At 36.5% G+C, this 15,741-nt stretch overlaps 1 protein-coding gene across 2 annotated transcripts in view; it reads left to right on the top strand.

Moving 5' to 3' along the window:
- The first annotated feature begins 981 nt into the window (after positions 1–981).
- KIFAP3 (kinesin associated protein 3) overlaps positions 982–15,741 on the top strand; it is a 127,996-nt gene continuing 113,236 nt past the window's right edge. Inside the window, exons 1-2 of one of the 2 annotated variants that reach the window (XM_010953853.3) lie at positions 982–1,247; positions 11,850–11,981. In XM_010953853.3, the coding sequence (XP_010952155.1) occupies positions 1,216–1,247; positions 11,850–11,981 (164 nt within the window). In that variant the 5' untranslated portion in view covers positions 982–1,215. The remainder of the gene's footprint in view (positions 1,248–11,849; positions 11,982–15,741) is intronic. The other variant, XM_010953851.3, reaches the window with a different exon arrangement.

Below are 15,741 nucleotides of genomic sequence, written 5' to 3'. Positions count from 1 at the left end.
AAAGCAGAGGCCATTACTTGCTAAGGTTCAAAATGAATATCACTTATATGTGGAATCTAAAAAAATAATACAAATGAATGTATATACGAAACAGAAACAGACTCACAGATACAGAAAACAAACTGGTTACCAAAAGGAAAGAGGGAAGGGGGGAGGGACAAATTAGGGGTATGAAATTGACAGTTACAAACTACTACATATAAAATACATAAGCAATAAGGATATATTGTATAGCACAGGAAATTATACCCATTACCTTGTAATAACCTATAATGGAATACAATCCACAAGAATACTGAATCACTGTACACCTGAAACTAACACAATATTGCAAATCAACTATAATTAAAACAAACTACCCGTCTTCCCTATGGCCTGTATTGCCACACTTGCCTGCCTTGGAAGAAACAATTCCAAACATACCCTTATTTAGGAATAATTAGTGGAGGAGCTGTATTCAGGAGCTCTTTTTGTGTGGAAAAATAAATAAATAAAGGTGCATTCTAGATTTAGGATACCAAAGTGGAAGTGACAGATTTACCACCAGGTCAAAGTCCGTATTAATAGTATTCTTTTTGTACAAGGGTCAGACTATCTGTACAAGTTCGAGCTTCTGAGAGCAGTCAGTGCAGCTCCTCTTCCACAATGACCCCAAATACAAACCTCACTTTACAGGTTATTAGCTAAGGGCTGGAATGCAATGCTCTAGAGCCTTCATTCTCTAATTAAAAGGTTAACTGATTTCCCTTGCCTCTCTTCAAGCTGAAGACCTAACATTTCAATCCGGGATGACGCTTTCAATTCCCATCCTCAAGGGGGCGGTGACACGGAGCCACTCTTTAACCACGCCCGCTTAAATCTGCGGCAAAAGCCTTCACGTTCTGCCTGCTGCAGGGTGCGTCAGATTAGTCCCGAGGGCCAGCACCGCATACTGAGCCTGCGCGTGCTGGCGCGGCGCGGCAGACGCATGCGCCTTGAGGCGGAGCTGATAGAGGCAGCTCTGGGCGGGTCTGGGCAAGCTCCAGTTTGAGGCCTCGGAGCTGTGGGAGGAGCCGGTGGCCTCACCGTGGTAACCGCAGCGCCGCAGCTGCCCCGCCTTGCAGGCCTCAGGACTGTCATCGCCTTTGGGTGTGGGGTACTTTGGCCACCGTCGCCGGAAATAGCCCCGCCGGCCTCAGACACCCTCATCCTCCCCACGCCGCCGCCGCCGCCGCCATGCAGGGGGAGGACGCCAGATACCTCAAAAGGTGACGACTCCCCAAGGCTCGGTCCCACCCTCCTTTACCTGGACCCTGAAGATATTCTTAAGAGGTTCTTGGGTTGGCCGTGAGGTGTCACTGGGCAAAGCGAGAAGCTTAGAAGGGGGGTGGGAGACAGGGGCGAAGTCACGGAAAGGGAGGGGAAAGCTAAATTGAAAAGAGGAAGGGGCCCTTAGGGGGTGCGAATTTCTGCAGCCTCTTACCTGACTCGACGGGTCCTGACAGCTTTGAAGATGGTTTCCTTGCTATGTTGCATTGTTCAGGGGCGAGGGGCGAAGGGCGGGGTAAACCGCGTCTTCCTCCCCCTTCCCCGCCCCCATACCCCGACTCTCCATTTTCCCCCAAATGATAAATTCCGTGGGAGCCTGGAAATGAATTCTTCTAGCGCCTCTCTTGTCTGTCTCCAGTTTGGGGTTCACTGCTGTGGGGTTTTGAAATGATGAATGGGAAAGAAGCGGTGGCTTTTAATTCATGGGAGGCTGGATTGAGATGTTGCTTTCCAGGCTATTTCTGCTTTCCTCATCCACTTCACCCATTTGAATGCCATGTATACGGTATAATTTTTGTGGGAGGTTCATAATTATCAAGAGATTTGTTCAAGAGCTTAACATGGAGCAGGCTATCATTTCTTTAGTTTGAACATATTTACAGTATCAATTACTCCTTAAAAAAATGTAATCTGTTGGGTTTATTTATTTGACTCTGGTCAAAGATAAGATCACCCCGATAAAAAGGATACCTTTCACTGGACCAAGAGTTAGCAGTGACCCAATAGAAAAAAAAAAAAAAGGACTCTCCATTTTTAGCTAAGCCCCTGTTACTGATTGGGTAAATACCCTAGAATGTCACCTGTATTCTTTTGGACACAGTTTCCTTATATGGGGCAAATACTAGTTTATGAGAGGTATGAGGACCAAATATGAAAATACTTCTAAAAGATAAAACATCCATGTAAAGTGGTGGCATTATTTCAAGTCATAATATACTTTTACTGAATATGTTTATCCTGGCCTCACAGGGCCCTGATCATCGCAGAAAGATCTTCTGACCTTTAATAGACTCTTAAAAGGGATTGAAACAATTGTAAAATCAATCACGCAGCCAACCAGCTGTACGCACTGTCTTTGCAGGACTGAGGCGTATATTTCTTTCCTTCCCATTTTTGTATAAATGTATCTGAAATTATTAAATAACCAGGCTTTATCAGTAAAGTTTTAGAAAAAAATCTAATCATGACAAGTATGTAGTCAGTATTTATTTCCTCTCTGAATTTTGCTTACATCAACCTTTTAAAATATCTCGATTCAAAATTCTGTGGAAGAAAACAAATTCTTTCTCCTTCAACTTTAAATTCAAGATTGTTCTAGAGCAAAGAACCACTATTACACCAATGGCTTATATTCATGTCATATGGTTGTGACAGAAGATAGTTTTCCTTAGATTCTTGTACCCAGTGGTCCCTTAGGTATACTATGACTTGTAATTCTCAACCTACTGCTTACTTTCAAAGCTATACTATGCAGAGTTCAAAAAAACAAAATCAAATGAGTCACTGTAATGTTTGAAGTAAAATAAGGTCAGAATCCGGAAAGGTTGAAATATACACTTCTCAATTCTAATTTTGACAATGTAGCTAATAGGAAGTTTGCATTGCCTGCTTTCAGATTAGAAATATGCATCTGACACATAATCATGCAGGCCAGATGGCCTATGGTGTCTGACAGAACCTTCTGTTTTCATGGTTAGTTCTTTGATAATGATTACATATATTCTTTTTGTAATATTTCTACTTTTATTATTTTGTTTTTAACAGAGCGGTATGTTTTCAATCTGATTGATTCACTCTAATTTTAATTAGTTAATTTCAGTCATTTAATTGGAGTTATCACTGAGGAATCTCTAATCTCTATGTTTACATAGGTTAATAGATTATAGAACAAAAAAAATCGGTTTCATTTTTTGTTCTGCTACCAGTTAATGTTTTGATTCAGTAGGGCTTAATACATCCTTACCAAATACCTAGTGCATGCCTAGCATTGTTCTGGTCACTGGGGAAATGATTAAATAGACAGTTCATATCCTTAATCAGATAACGCACACAAATACATAGACAGTTAATAGCCAGAGATTTTTTTCTTTTTTGGCCTCTTGAAACTCTCTGATGGCTTTCCATTGCTCTTAGAGCACCTACCATTTTAGCTTCATCTCTCCCTGTTCCCCTCCTGCCCCCAACAATTCCATACTTCAGCCTTACAGAAGTAACTTTTTTTTTCTGTTTGTTTATTTATTTTTTTAAATTGAAGCATAGTCAGTTACAATGTGTCCATTTCTGGTGTACAGCACAGTGTCCCAGTCATACATATACATACATTTATTTGTTTTCATATTCTTTTTCATTAAAGGTTATTACAAGATATTGAGTATAGTTCCCTGTGCTATACAGAAAAAAAAATTTTAATCTATTTTTATATACAGTGGCCAACATTTGTGAGCCTCAGACTCCCAAATTTATCCCTTCCTACCACCTTTTCCCCTGGTAACCATAATATTGCAGAAATAACTTCTTTTAGACCCCTGTGTGTTTCAGTGTTAGATTCCAAATGCCCTTCCCATTGTCTGGAACTTGCCTTGTTCTTTACTTAGCTAACTCTTCATCTTTCCTATTTTAGCATTAATGTCACTGTTTCTAGGTCTTTCCTGAGCTGCCCTTTCCCACCCCCCAGTCCATCATCCAGGTCGGATATATCTGCTAGCTTCCCATGATACGTAATACCTTGTCTTTCCCAACTCTTACTACTTTATTATTATTTGTCTTTCCTGCTACCCTATAAGCTTCGAAAGGGTAAAGTATAGTGTACTTACTTCCCGTTGTATCTTCAGCACCCAGAGCAGTACCTGGAACATACGAATTCACTGAATAGTGATTAAACGAATTGAGAATAAGGCTAGAAAGAAAAATGGGCCAAATCATATAGGACTTGATGAGCTGTAATATAGAGCTGAGACTTATAAGAGCAATGAGGAGCCACTGAAGGATTTTAAGAGTGAATGACATTCATTCATTCAATGGTTATTTGAAATGCTACCCTGTAAAAGTCACTCAGCCAAATGATTAAAAGTATTAGATGAAAACTTTCCCCAGCCTCTGTGGTGATTATGATGTAGCAAGGAATACAGACTTTAAATAGTATATTACCAAAAGTACTTACTGTATTTATGATACATGCTGTAAGTTGATGATAAGTGAAATAAGTATATGGCCTTTGTGTAAAGCTTTGTTCACACAGTAAAATATTTTTAATCTTCATGTTATAGCGTTCATCAGTACTTCATTCCTTTTATAAGCTGAGTAATTCATTCCATGGATATAGCATATCTTGTTTGCCCATTCACCTTTGATGGACACTTAGGTTGTTTCCATCTATTGGCTATTGTGAATAAAGCTGCTGTGAACATTCCTGTACTAGTTTTTGTTCGAACACCTGTTTTCTCTTGTTTAGTATATACCTAGTTGTTGCTGGGTCAAATGCTAATTCTGCGTTTTACTCATTGAGGAACCACCAAACTATTTTCTACACTAGATGCACCATTTTACATTTCTACTAGCAGTGTATGAAAATTCCAATTTTTCTACATCCTCACCAACTCTTACTGTTTTCTGTTTTTTTTTTTAAGTGTAGACATTTTAATGGATGTGAAGTGGTATCTTATTATAGTTTTTATTTACATTACCCTAGTTACTAGTGACATTTCATATGCCACTTGGCCTTTGTCTGTCTTCTTTAGATGTTCCAGATACTAGATGCTTAGCAAATAAATAATTTGCAAATATTTTGTCCCATTCTGTGTGTGTTTTTGCTCTCTTCAAGGTATCCTTTCATATGTAAAAGTTTTAAATTTATGTTTTTCTTTTGTTGTATTTGCTTTTGATGGCATTATTTAAGAAACCATTGCCAAATTCAAGGTCATGAAGACTCCCCCCCTGTTTTCTAAGAGTTTTACATGTTTAGCTATAAAATTTGTCTTTGATCCATTTTGAGTTAATTGTGTGGAATGAAGAAAGGATTCAATTTCATTCTTTTGCATGTGGATATCCAGTTGTTTTAGCACCATTTGTTAAAGAGATGTTCTTTCCCCCAATGAGAGGTCTTGCCACCCTTGTTGAAAATCAGTTGACTGTAGTAGATGTAGGGGTTTGTTCCTGGACTCAATTCTATTCTATTGACATATATGTCTATCTTTATGCTAATATCTCACTGTTTTGATTACTGTAGCTTTGTAGTACATTTCAAAATTGGGAAGCGTGAGTCTTCAAATTTTGTTCTTCTTTTTCAAGATTGTTTTGGCTATTCATGATCCCTTGTGTTTCTATGTGAATTTTAGGATTGCTTTTCCATTTCTGCAAAAAAGGCTTTGGGATTTTGATAGGGATTGTATTGAATCTGTAGATCACTTTAGGGAATATTGCTATCTTAACAATATTAATTGTCCAATGTGTGAAAATGTGATGTCTTTCCATTTATTTAGTCTTTATTAATTTCTTTCAATAATATTTCATAGATTTCAGTGTGTAAGTGTTGTACCTCCTTGCTTAAATTTATTCCTTACTGTTCTTTTTGATTGTAAATGGAATGGTTTTCTTAATTTTCTTTTTGGAATTTTCATTGTTAGTATATTAGAAATACAACTGATTTTCTGTGTGTTACTTACATATTCTGCAACTTTGCTGAATTTGATGGCTCCAGTAGTTTTCAACATATGATATCATGTCATCTGCAGATTTAGTTTTGCTTCTTCCTTTCCAGTCTGGATGCCTTCTGTTTCTTTTCCATACCTCATTGCTCTGGCTTGAACTTCCAGTACTGTATTGAATAGCAGTGGTGAAAGCTGGCATCCTCTTCTTGTTCCTAATCTTAAGGGGAGATCTTTCCTTCTTTTACTAGTGAGTGTATTAGCAGTAGATTTTAATATATGTCCTTTATCATATTGAGGAAATTTTCTTCTGTTCCTAATTTGTTGAATGCTTTTATCATGAAAGGGTGTTGGGTTTTATCAAATGCTTTTGCTGCATCATTGAAGTAATCATGTACATTTTTTTCTTCATGGTATTAATGTGTTGTATTACATTAATTGTGTTTCATATGTTTAATCTCCCTTGTATTCCCAGGATATACCCTACTTGGTCATGGTATATTATCTTCTTTAATATGCTGCTGGATACTTTTGCTAGTATTTTAAGAATTTTTACATCTCTTCACAAAGGATATTCATAAAAGATATTCTATTTTTATGAGGTTTTTGTCTCGCTTTGGTATCTGGATAATGCTGGCCTCGTAGAATGAATTAGAAGGTGTTCCCTCCTTTTTTAATTTTTGGAAGAGTTTGAGAAGGATTGTTGCTAATTTTTCTTTAAATATTTGGTAGAATTCACCACTGAAACTGTGTGGCCCCTGGACTTTTCTTTGTTGGGAAATTTTTGATCACTGATTCAATCTCTCTACTCAGTATAGGTGCACTTGTAATTTCTTTTTCTTTTGAGTCAGTTTTGATAATTTGTGTATTTCTAGGAGTTTGTCCATTTCATATAGGTTATCCTTCATTGGCTTATAGTAGTTCATAGTATTCTTTTTATCTCTATAATGTCAGATATAATAGTAGTAATGTCCCACTTTAATTTCCTATTCTAGTAATTTGAGTTTTCTCTCTGGGTATCTATTTCCTTCTTCAGGTTAGTGGAGTTTTCAGCCATTATTTCTTCAGATAAGTTTTCTGCCTCTTTTTCCTTCTCTTCTCCTTCTAGGACCCCTATATTGCAAATGTTTGTTGGCTTAATGTTGGCTCATAAGCCCTTTAAGCTATCTTCACTCTGTTTTTATTATTTTTGCTTCTCTGATTGTGTGAGTGCCATTGCCCTGTCTTTGAGTTCATTGATCCTTTCCTCTGCTTCATCGAGTCTACTGTTAAACCCCTCTGTTGTGTTTTTAAGTTCAATTATTGTATTCTTCAGCTCTGTGATTTCTTTTAGATACTTTTATATTTTCTATCACTGTTGAAGTTCTAGCTTTTTTCATCCTTTCTTCCCCTGAGCTTGGCAAGCATCTTTATGACCATTATTTTTAACTCTTTATCAGGTAAATCATTTATCTCCATTTCATTGAGGTTTTATCTTGTTCTTTCTTGGAACACATTCCTCTGTTTCATTTTCCTTGAATTGATTTCTACCTGTTAAATAAACTAGCCACCTCTCCCAGCCTGGAAGGAGTGGCCTTGTTTAGGAGATGAACTTTTTCATTCAGCCATGCTCTGGCTCTATCTTGGTTGTCTTCAAACCTCTGTGATTGTTCAAGAAGCCTACTTTATTTTTAGTAGTTACTAGTAGCTGAGGATGTGCCCAGACCTGTTAGTGTCCTAAAGGGGAAGCTCTCAGTCAGCACTTGGATTCAGGCTGATTGGAAGCCATACACTGCTTTTAAAGTTTGCAAAAATACTTCTTTCAGGTGAAGACTGGGAGGTGGGTGTTTCTGTCTCCTCCTTCTGCCCTGAGTCCTAGCATGATAGCCAATTAAGGACTGTTTATTTTTTTTTCTTCCACTAATGTCCCTTTGAACTCATGAACACAAGCCCCAGTGGCCACCAGACCCAGGCGATCAAGGGGTGTCCCCTGGGTGGCAGCCACAAAAATTGAGACACCATATAAATGTACAAGTTCCCCTCTAGAAGATACTGGTGCCCTGAAATGTGACAGTGGGAGAGCGCAAAGATAGCATCTGCCCTTTCAGGTGTCTGGAGAGGATTATAGACAGCCTTCAGATGTGTATTTTTTTAGAAGCCTGCCTCAAGTTCACAGATATGAAGATAAGCTAACAGATCTTTTCACAGAAAGATTGATTGCCGCAGTCTGTTGCCTCTAATGTGTCCTGAGGATAGTAGCCATTTAAGAACTCTTCCTCTGTTTAACCCCAATGGCTGCCAGAATCAGGTGATCTGTCCCCTGGGCAGCAGCTGCAATAAGCAGGACACCAGATGAGGGTACAAACTGTTTTCTGGGAGACACAGGGGAGCTGGAGAGCACGAAGATGGTCCCTGCCGGCCTCCATCTTGAGTATTTCAGTAGGCTCATGTGTTAAATTAGATGCCTGCCTCTCAGGCCAGTCCTTTAAGCACAGTTGGTCTGGGCGCTTTCCTGTCAGCTGCTCCTGCAGCAGGCTCCACAGCGGGCGAGTCTGCATACACAAGACCTCTAAGAACTGGTTCTGTGTTTTGCTTACAGGTCTCATGGATGCAGGCCCTGTTGGCTTTGAGAGCTGAATGTTTTGGGGGCTCTTCTCTCAGGTGCAGGTCTTAAAAGTTGGGATGCTAGATGTTGGGTTCAGATCTTTTACTTTTCAGGTAGAAACTCGGGTTTGTGAGTTTTCTCCTGATTGTGGGTCACCACACCGGAAGTGGGGTTTATGGCAAGACTATCTCTCAGCCTTTCTTATTTGCTTCCACGTAGGTTTTCCTGTTCGCTCATTGTGTAGGCATTGCTCAATTTCAGAGGAAACTGTTCCCTAGGTAGCTGTAGATGGTACTAATTTTTTCAAACAATACCTGTTTAATGAAACATTAAGGGCTAAATTTTGTTTCTCTAGAAAATCAGTGATAAATATGTAGTATAATGCTAGTCAGCAGTTGTTACCTATTTTAGGGTTCATAATGTATCATCAACCACAAGAATTCTGAAAACATCAGGATGTACTTTACAGGTTAGTAATTAAGAACACTCTGCCTGAAGGTGAAAATTAACATGTGGGTAAAGAAGGTGTATCTTATAAATGAGTCTGTGAAGCATGACTTCATACTGAGATTAAAAGAAAAACTCTTTCTAATTCAATTTAGCACATTTTTGGTTCCAGTTTTCTTATGCGTGTTAAAAAGAAAAAAAAAAAGAGGTGAAACAGTCCTGTTATTGAGAAGGCTCCATTAGCAGAAGAAATTTCCAAACAGTTGAAAGATATCAGTTTAATATCAGTGTCATAAGATGCTACAAATAGTAAATCAGTTAATCCCAATAATGGGTTAAGTTTTTTCTCATCTAATTCATGGATTCCAAGTAGAGCATTTGGAAGTTCATTCTCTCGATTGTTAAATGTCTGATATCACTATGAATGCCATGTTAAATTCAGTTTGGAAGGTCAGTACTTAAGATAAAATTACTCATTTTGTGATGATAATACAAGTACAGATTTTGATGAGGCACATTGCTATTGTAAAAGCAATTTTCTCTACATATCTGTCAACAGCAGATATGTACTTGTCACAGGTTGCACGTAGACACAATTCATAATTGCTTCCAAATAAGCTGGAATATTTTACCAACCAAAATAGAATTTGAAAGCATAGTTGTCAATTTTTAAATATCTGTATCATACATAAATATGGAGTAACTGAATTGCAAAATGTTTTGAGCCTTTAAAGAACTACTTTGTAAATCAACCAAGTATCCTACAGTGGTTTTGAATGTTTTGTAAATGAATCCTGTAAGTCTTGTTCAACATAAGTTAGAAATAAAGAATCAAGGTGTTCAACAAATGGAGTATCTAGAATGTGAATGTATGAAGTTTTAACGGCAAAATATTCTTAGTCATTATATAGTAATTTTTGAAAGTATGTTACACATCATATATATAATATGAACTTAGTTTGTAATGTATATATTTTATATATTCAGTTGCAGTGCCAAGGGGAACAGGGAAGGGGATTACCCATCCCAGAATCTCCATCAGCCCCCACGTTGATGTAAACAATTAATACTTGTGCCAATCTTATGTAAATTGCTATTCAAATGTAATTTTAACTCTATCAGATTGCTACCCTCAAGCCTCTACTTTAAAGAAATTCTAGAGTTGACACTCTCTGGTTGTGTATTATTTATATACAAGTAGAAAAATATCTGGATGTGTATGTGCTAAAATGGTGACAGTTGGTTTCTTCTAGGTATTTTTTTTTCAGTTTTTCTCTGTGCTAATTTCTGTATTCTGTTTTTCCTACAATAAATTGCTTTAGTGGTAGAGAAATTTTTAAAAAATAATTAACTTACTCCTTTAAAACACACATACACAAAATAAGCAAACAAAAACTAAAAAGGAATGGTGAGGTTCTTTGCACTATCTGATTTCTTTGGAGAAAGGCAAGATACCAGACCAGAAGATAGCAGTTATGCTTTTCCCTCATTCTTTAATATGTGGAAGACCCACGTTGAAAGTGTTGGTATGAGGCTACTCTCGGGATCTGCACTTTTATTTCATCCTTATGATTCTCTTCAATTGGATACAGTTACCTCCTTCTTCATAAAAAGTTCAGTACTGGGATTGCTCTCCATCTCATCAGGAAGCAAGTAACTAGTTTTCTTTTTAATTAAGATAGTTTCTTTAGTGCTGTATTACATTTTTTTTTCTTTAACTCTTCTTACTTTTGATTCCTGTGGTTTCTCTAGCTTTTGACTGCTAGCCTGAATTTATATCCATTTATCTTAACTTTTAAAAGCTGTACCATTCTCTTTAAAATGTGTGTATGTATCTAATTTCCTAACTGCCTGTTTTTTACTGGCCTACCTGGTTTCTGCTTTTATTCTTTGTGAGTTTTGTTCTGTGTGTCTGTCAGTGTAGTTGCTGACCTTCCTGGACTCTAGCAGAGTAGGTATACTTGATTTCCTACTCTATCTCTACACTTGACTTTTAATCACCGTCCTAATACATATTGCAGATCCTTACTCTTCTTTTCAGTAGGAAATCTTGCTTATTTCCATTGCTTAATCTCTTTTAATACAAACACATCTAACAGCTTCTAAATCGGCCAAGAACAAGTAGTGATTAATTCATCATTGCGACAGCATGGATGAACCCGGAAGCTATTATGCTTAGTGAAATAAGTCAGACAAAGAAAGACAAATACTGTATGTTTTCACTTCTATTTAAACTACTAATAAATTTTCTATTTAAACTACTAATGAGACTGTAATTTGAGATATGTTACTATAGAACATAACTTGTAAATGCATTTTGTTATGCAATTTGAGTGTGATTTAAAGAATGATTTAGGTCCTAGTGCTTCAGTTTATACAATTAGGTAAGATGGTGCATAATCGATATAATATTGCAGTTTAGATAATTTCTTCATGTCATTCTGTGATTTAGTTAATGGGCTAATTATTGGGCAGGTTGATTTTTGTTTTAAATGTAAATGTGGGGGCAACTGCCTTTGGTTTTGGATTGCTGACTTTTGATTGAGGTTGTTTTCTCTAAAACCATCTTAATTGTGGTTTTATTCACTTGCTCTTATGTTTGATTCTTTGGGTAATTGTATTTTTTCTCAGAGCTATTCATAAAGGTGCTTTTTGCAAGACCAAGAATATATGTATAGTACAGAGTTTACAGAGTTGGAGAAAAATTGGTATTTCTCAGCCCAAGTCAAGAGAAAATCTGATTTAAATGCATTTGTTAATCGAGCTCACATGTTTTTGGAACTAGAAACTAGATAAACTAGATAAAAACCATGAATGTTTTATGAGTTTCTAATGTAGCTATGCCTGTTTTCATTTTGTATTAATAGGAAAGTTAAAGGAGGAAATATTGATGTACATCCATCAGAGAAAGCACTCATTGTTCATTATGAAGTGGAAGCTACCATTCTTGGAGAAATGGGGGATCCCATGTTGGGAGAACGAAAGGAATGCCAAAAAATGTGAGTTTACTTCATTTGTGCACACTTGAAAGTATTGAACCTGATACAAACTTTATAGAAATCTGATATTACTTAGATCTGCGTAGGTGATAAATGATTATACCACTCTTCTAGGGGTACTTTATCTTAGTGAAGCAGAGATTGTATTAAACTATAAATAGGGAGTATATTCCAGAGAAAATCATGTTTATGTGAGCAAATTGGGACCTAATGAAAAATGCCTATTTTTATTTATCCCATTTAGTAAATGGATTTAATAGAATAGAAATTTGTGAAATCAATTATAAAAGATACGTTTATGTGGAACTTTTCAGCTTGATTTAAGAAATTTGTATTTTAGGGAATCCTATGTTATTTATTCCCTGAAATTGCAGAAAATACAACTTCTAAAATTTACAAGTGGGTCATGTACCATTAATTCATCCCTTAAAAATCTAGCCCTCTGGAAGATGTTAGTAATAGGACGAGCATTTTCTGACTTAATGAATTGAGCTTAGATCTCCCAATATTCTACAAACTCTCCTTCCTGCCTCTGAAATACCTTCGGGAGCCCCTTAGGAACTGGCCTTTTTCATTCGTCTGCATTTGTGCTTGTGATGATCTTACCTTCCTTCCATCATTTTCTGGAAGTAGGGAAGGTCTGAGATCACCTAGTATTCTTCCCTACATATAAAGTTTTGATTTGGGAACTGAAAAGAAACTAATTTTAGTGTGTTTTGGTGGTATTAAGTATATTCAGGATGCTAAGAGTGCATGTGATATATTTAGCACACTGAAAAGCACTGTGTTTTAAATATATAGTAAGGATTCTCAACTGGTTATGATTCCCCTCCACCCCAGGCGACATTTGGCAATGCCTGGAGACATTTTTGGTTGTCATAAGTGGAGGGTGCTATTGGTATCTGGTGGATAGAGGTTGGGGTGCTGCTAAACAGCCTACAATGCACAAGATAGCTACTTACAAACAAAAAAAATTATTTGGCCCAAAATTTTAATAGTGCTGCAATTAAGAAACTTCAGGGTATAGCACTCTGAAAAGAGAAACTGCCTACTGTCTTGTTAAAATCTCTAATCTTCTTATTTAGGTTAGAAGGAAACAATTACACAGATAATTCATTAAAAATAAGTGAGTTCTTGGGTAATCCACTAGATTGAAGAAAAATACACATGTATACACACTTACTCATACTGTAGATTTTAATTCACATGCTCACAACTTTCTGTGTTCTCTCATACTTTCTTCCATTTGTGTGTTTGCAATTGCTGCCTAAATTTTGTGCATTTTGAGAATATGTGAAAATCTCTTGAGATTTTGTTAATCTGAATTACAAAGAAAAGTAGCAGATTAGGAAGGAATCTTTGCTTTTAGAACCACCGACATCCACATTTCATGAAAGAAAGTTAGTTTTAGTTCTTAATGTAGTCAGTAGTCTTACTCAGCTAGAATTAAGTGAGAATGTTGTTATTGTTTGAAAATCTTCAGGATTTCTAGACAAGGGATGCATTCACTAGAGAGTCAGCCACCTGGAAAGAGTTACTATCGACTGGCCAGAGTAAGTAGGTTTAAACATCAGTAAGGAAAAAACTTAGGTAACTCAATCTTGTGATATTCAACCCTGGCTATTCAGGATTTGGAGCAGAATCATATTGTGAGGCCAAAAGAGTATGGTTTTTTGATAGCTCTAGAGAATTTGTAAATGGCGGTAGCTGGAGGTGAGAGTTTTGAGGGAGACACTCATATAGATTGAGATAGGTATGAAGTGAAACTTTCCATTAAATTGGGGTAGTCAGTACTATGGCTTAGATCAGAAGACATGTATTTTATTCTCTCTTATTAGGTAAAGGAATGGATAAACCTGCCTTAAACAGAATTCCAGTTTTCTAATGATCTTGTTATGAAAAACTGATGGTTATGGTACAAAATTAATAAAGGCATTTTTGTGTGTGTGAATTTTTGATGTTCTTAAGAGGCATGGGCTCTTAATGAAGAGTCTATTTTTTGATTATGGAAATAATCAGTAAACATACAGCTGGCATTTTCTAAAATTTCTAGCCCTACCTGTTTTTTCTTTGTCTCTTTTAATAAGGGAAGGATTTAGGAAGATGATGAATCATATTGCATATATATATATATATATATATAAAATATATAAAATAAATCTAAAAAAGATTTTAGATCTTAATAAATCCACTTTATTAAATTGAGATACTGCTACACACTAATATGAGAACAGGTAAAATTCAAAACACTGATAACACAAAAAGCTAGTGAGGATATAGAGCAACAGGAACTCATTCATTGCTGGTGGGAATATAAAATAGTACAGCCATTTTGGAAGGCATTTTGGCAGTTTTTTACAAAGCTAAACGTAGGCTTCCTGTATGATCCAACAGTTGTGCTCCTGGATATTAATCCAAATGAGTTGGAAACTTAGGTCCACATGGAAACCTGAATGTTTATAGCGGCTCTATTTGTAACTGTCAACAATTGGAAGCAACCAAGACGTCCTTCAGTAGGCAAGTGGGTAAACAAACTTTGTTGGATCCATATAGTCAAGTATTATTTAGCACTAAAATAATCAGCTATCAAGCTATGAAAAGACGTGGTGGAACCTAAATGCATATTGCTAAATGAAAGAAGCCAGACTGGAAAAGCTACATACTGTATGATTTCAACTGTGTAACATTCTAGAAAAGGCAGAACTAAAGTAAAAAGAGATTAGAGATTGTCTGGGGTTCAAAGGATGAGGGAAGGGAGAATAAGTAGGTGGAGCACAGGGCATTTTTAGGGCAGTAAAACTATTTCGTATGGTACTTTAATGGTGGATACATGAAATTATGCATTTGTCAAAGCCCAGAGAGCTATAGGATACAAAGCATGAACCCTAATGTAAAGGTAGACTTTAGTTCGTAATAGCATATCAATATTGATTCATCAATTATAACAAAAGTTACCACACTACTGCAAGATGGTGATGATAGAAGAAACTCTATTGGAAGGGTAGCTGGGGCATATATGGGAACTCTATACTTTCTGCACAATTTTCCTGTAAACCTAAACTGCTCTAAAAAAGACTAGTAAGAATTTTTTTTTTAATGTATGTCTATAGATTCTACTGTGCCTCTTCTCAGTCAGATTTATGAAAACTCAAGATTTCCCAGTTCGTTGTTAAAATTAAACATGGAGAGGTCTTTTGAGAGTTTTTCTGTGAATGGCCTTTCCTTTATATCTCTGCTTTCTGATGTGGAGCTAAAATTATACTAAAATATTCAACAATTTAAAAAGATGTAAAAGGTAGAAACTTAAGCAAACAAATAGATTAAATAAAAATTAAAATAAAGAGACAGAGTATAGCTAGGGTTCTTATTGCAGATATCAGAAGCCACTGTAGCAAATTCAAGCATGAAAGGAATTTATTAAAGGCAATTAGATAGTTTATAGAATCTCAAGAGAACCAGATTTGGGGATGATATGTAGCTGGGAAGAATACAGAAATCACTCTACTGGACTTCTTTCAGGAGAGATCATCTGTGTCTGAATAGTGATTTCACAGATGCTGAGCACAGGACATTTTTCTGAAGTCTCTGTCCCTGTTACTTTGGCGTCTCTCCAAAAATTGGCCATCTTCACAAAGAAGTAATTCAATATACTGGCTACTTTCTTATGTTTCTCTTTTGAATCTAAGCCTTCCATGAGTGCATCTGCTTGCAACAGATCTTTTGCCCTTGTTTAAGTCTTCGCTCTAATTTTATGTCCTTA

Source organism: Camelus bactrianus, chromosome 21 (assembly GCF_048773025.1).
Source record: "Camelus bactrianus isolate YW-2024 breed Bactrian camel chromosome 21, ASM4877302v1, whole genome shotgun sequence".
NCBI classification, from domain to species: Eukaryota; Metazoa; Chordata; class Mammalia; order Artiodactyla; family Camelidae; genus Camelus; species Camelus bactrianus.
This window is presented reverse-complemented; position numbering and strand designations above follow the sequence as displayed.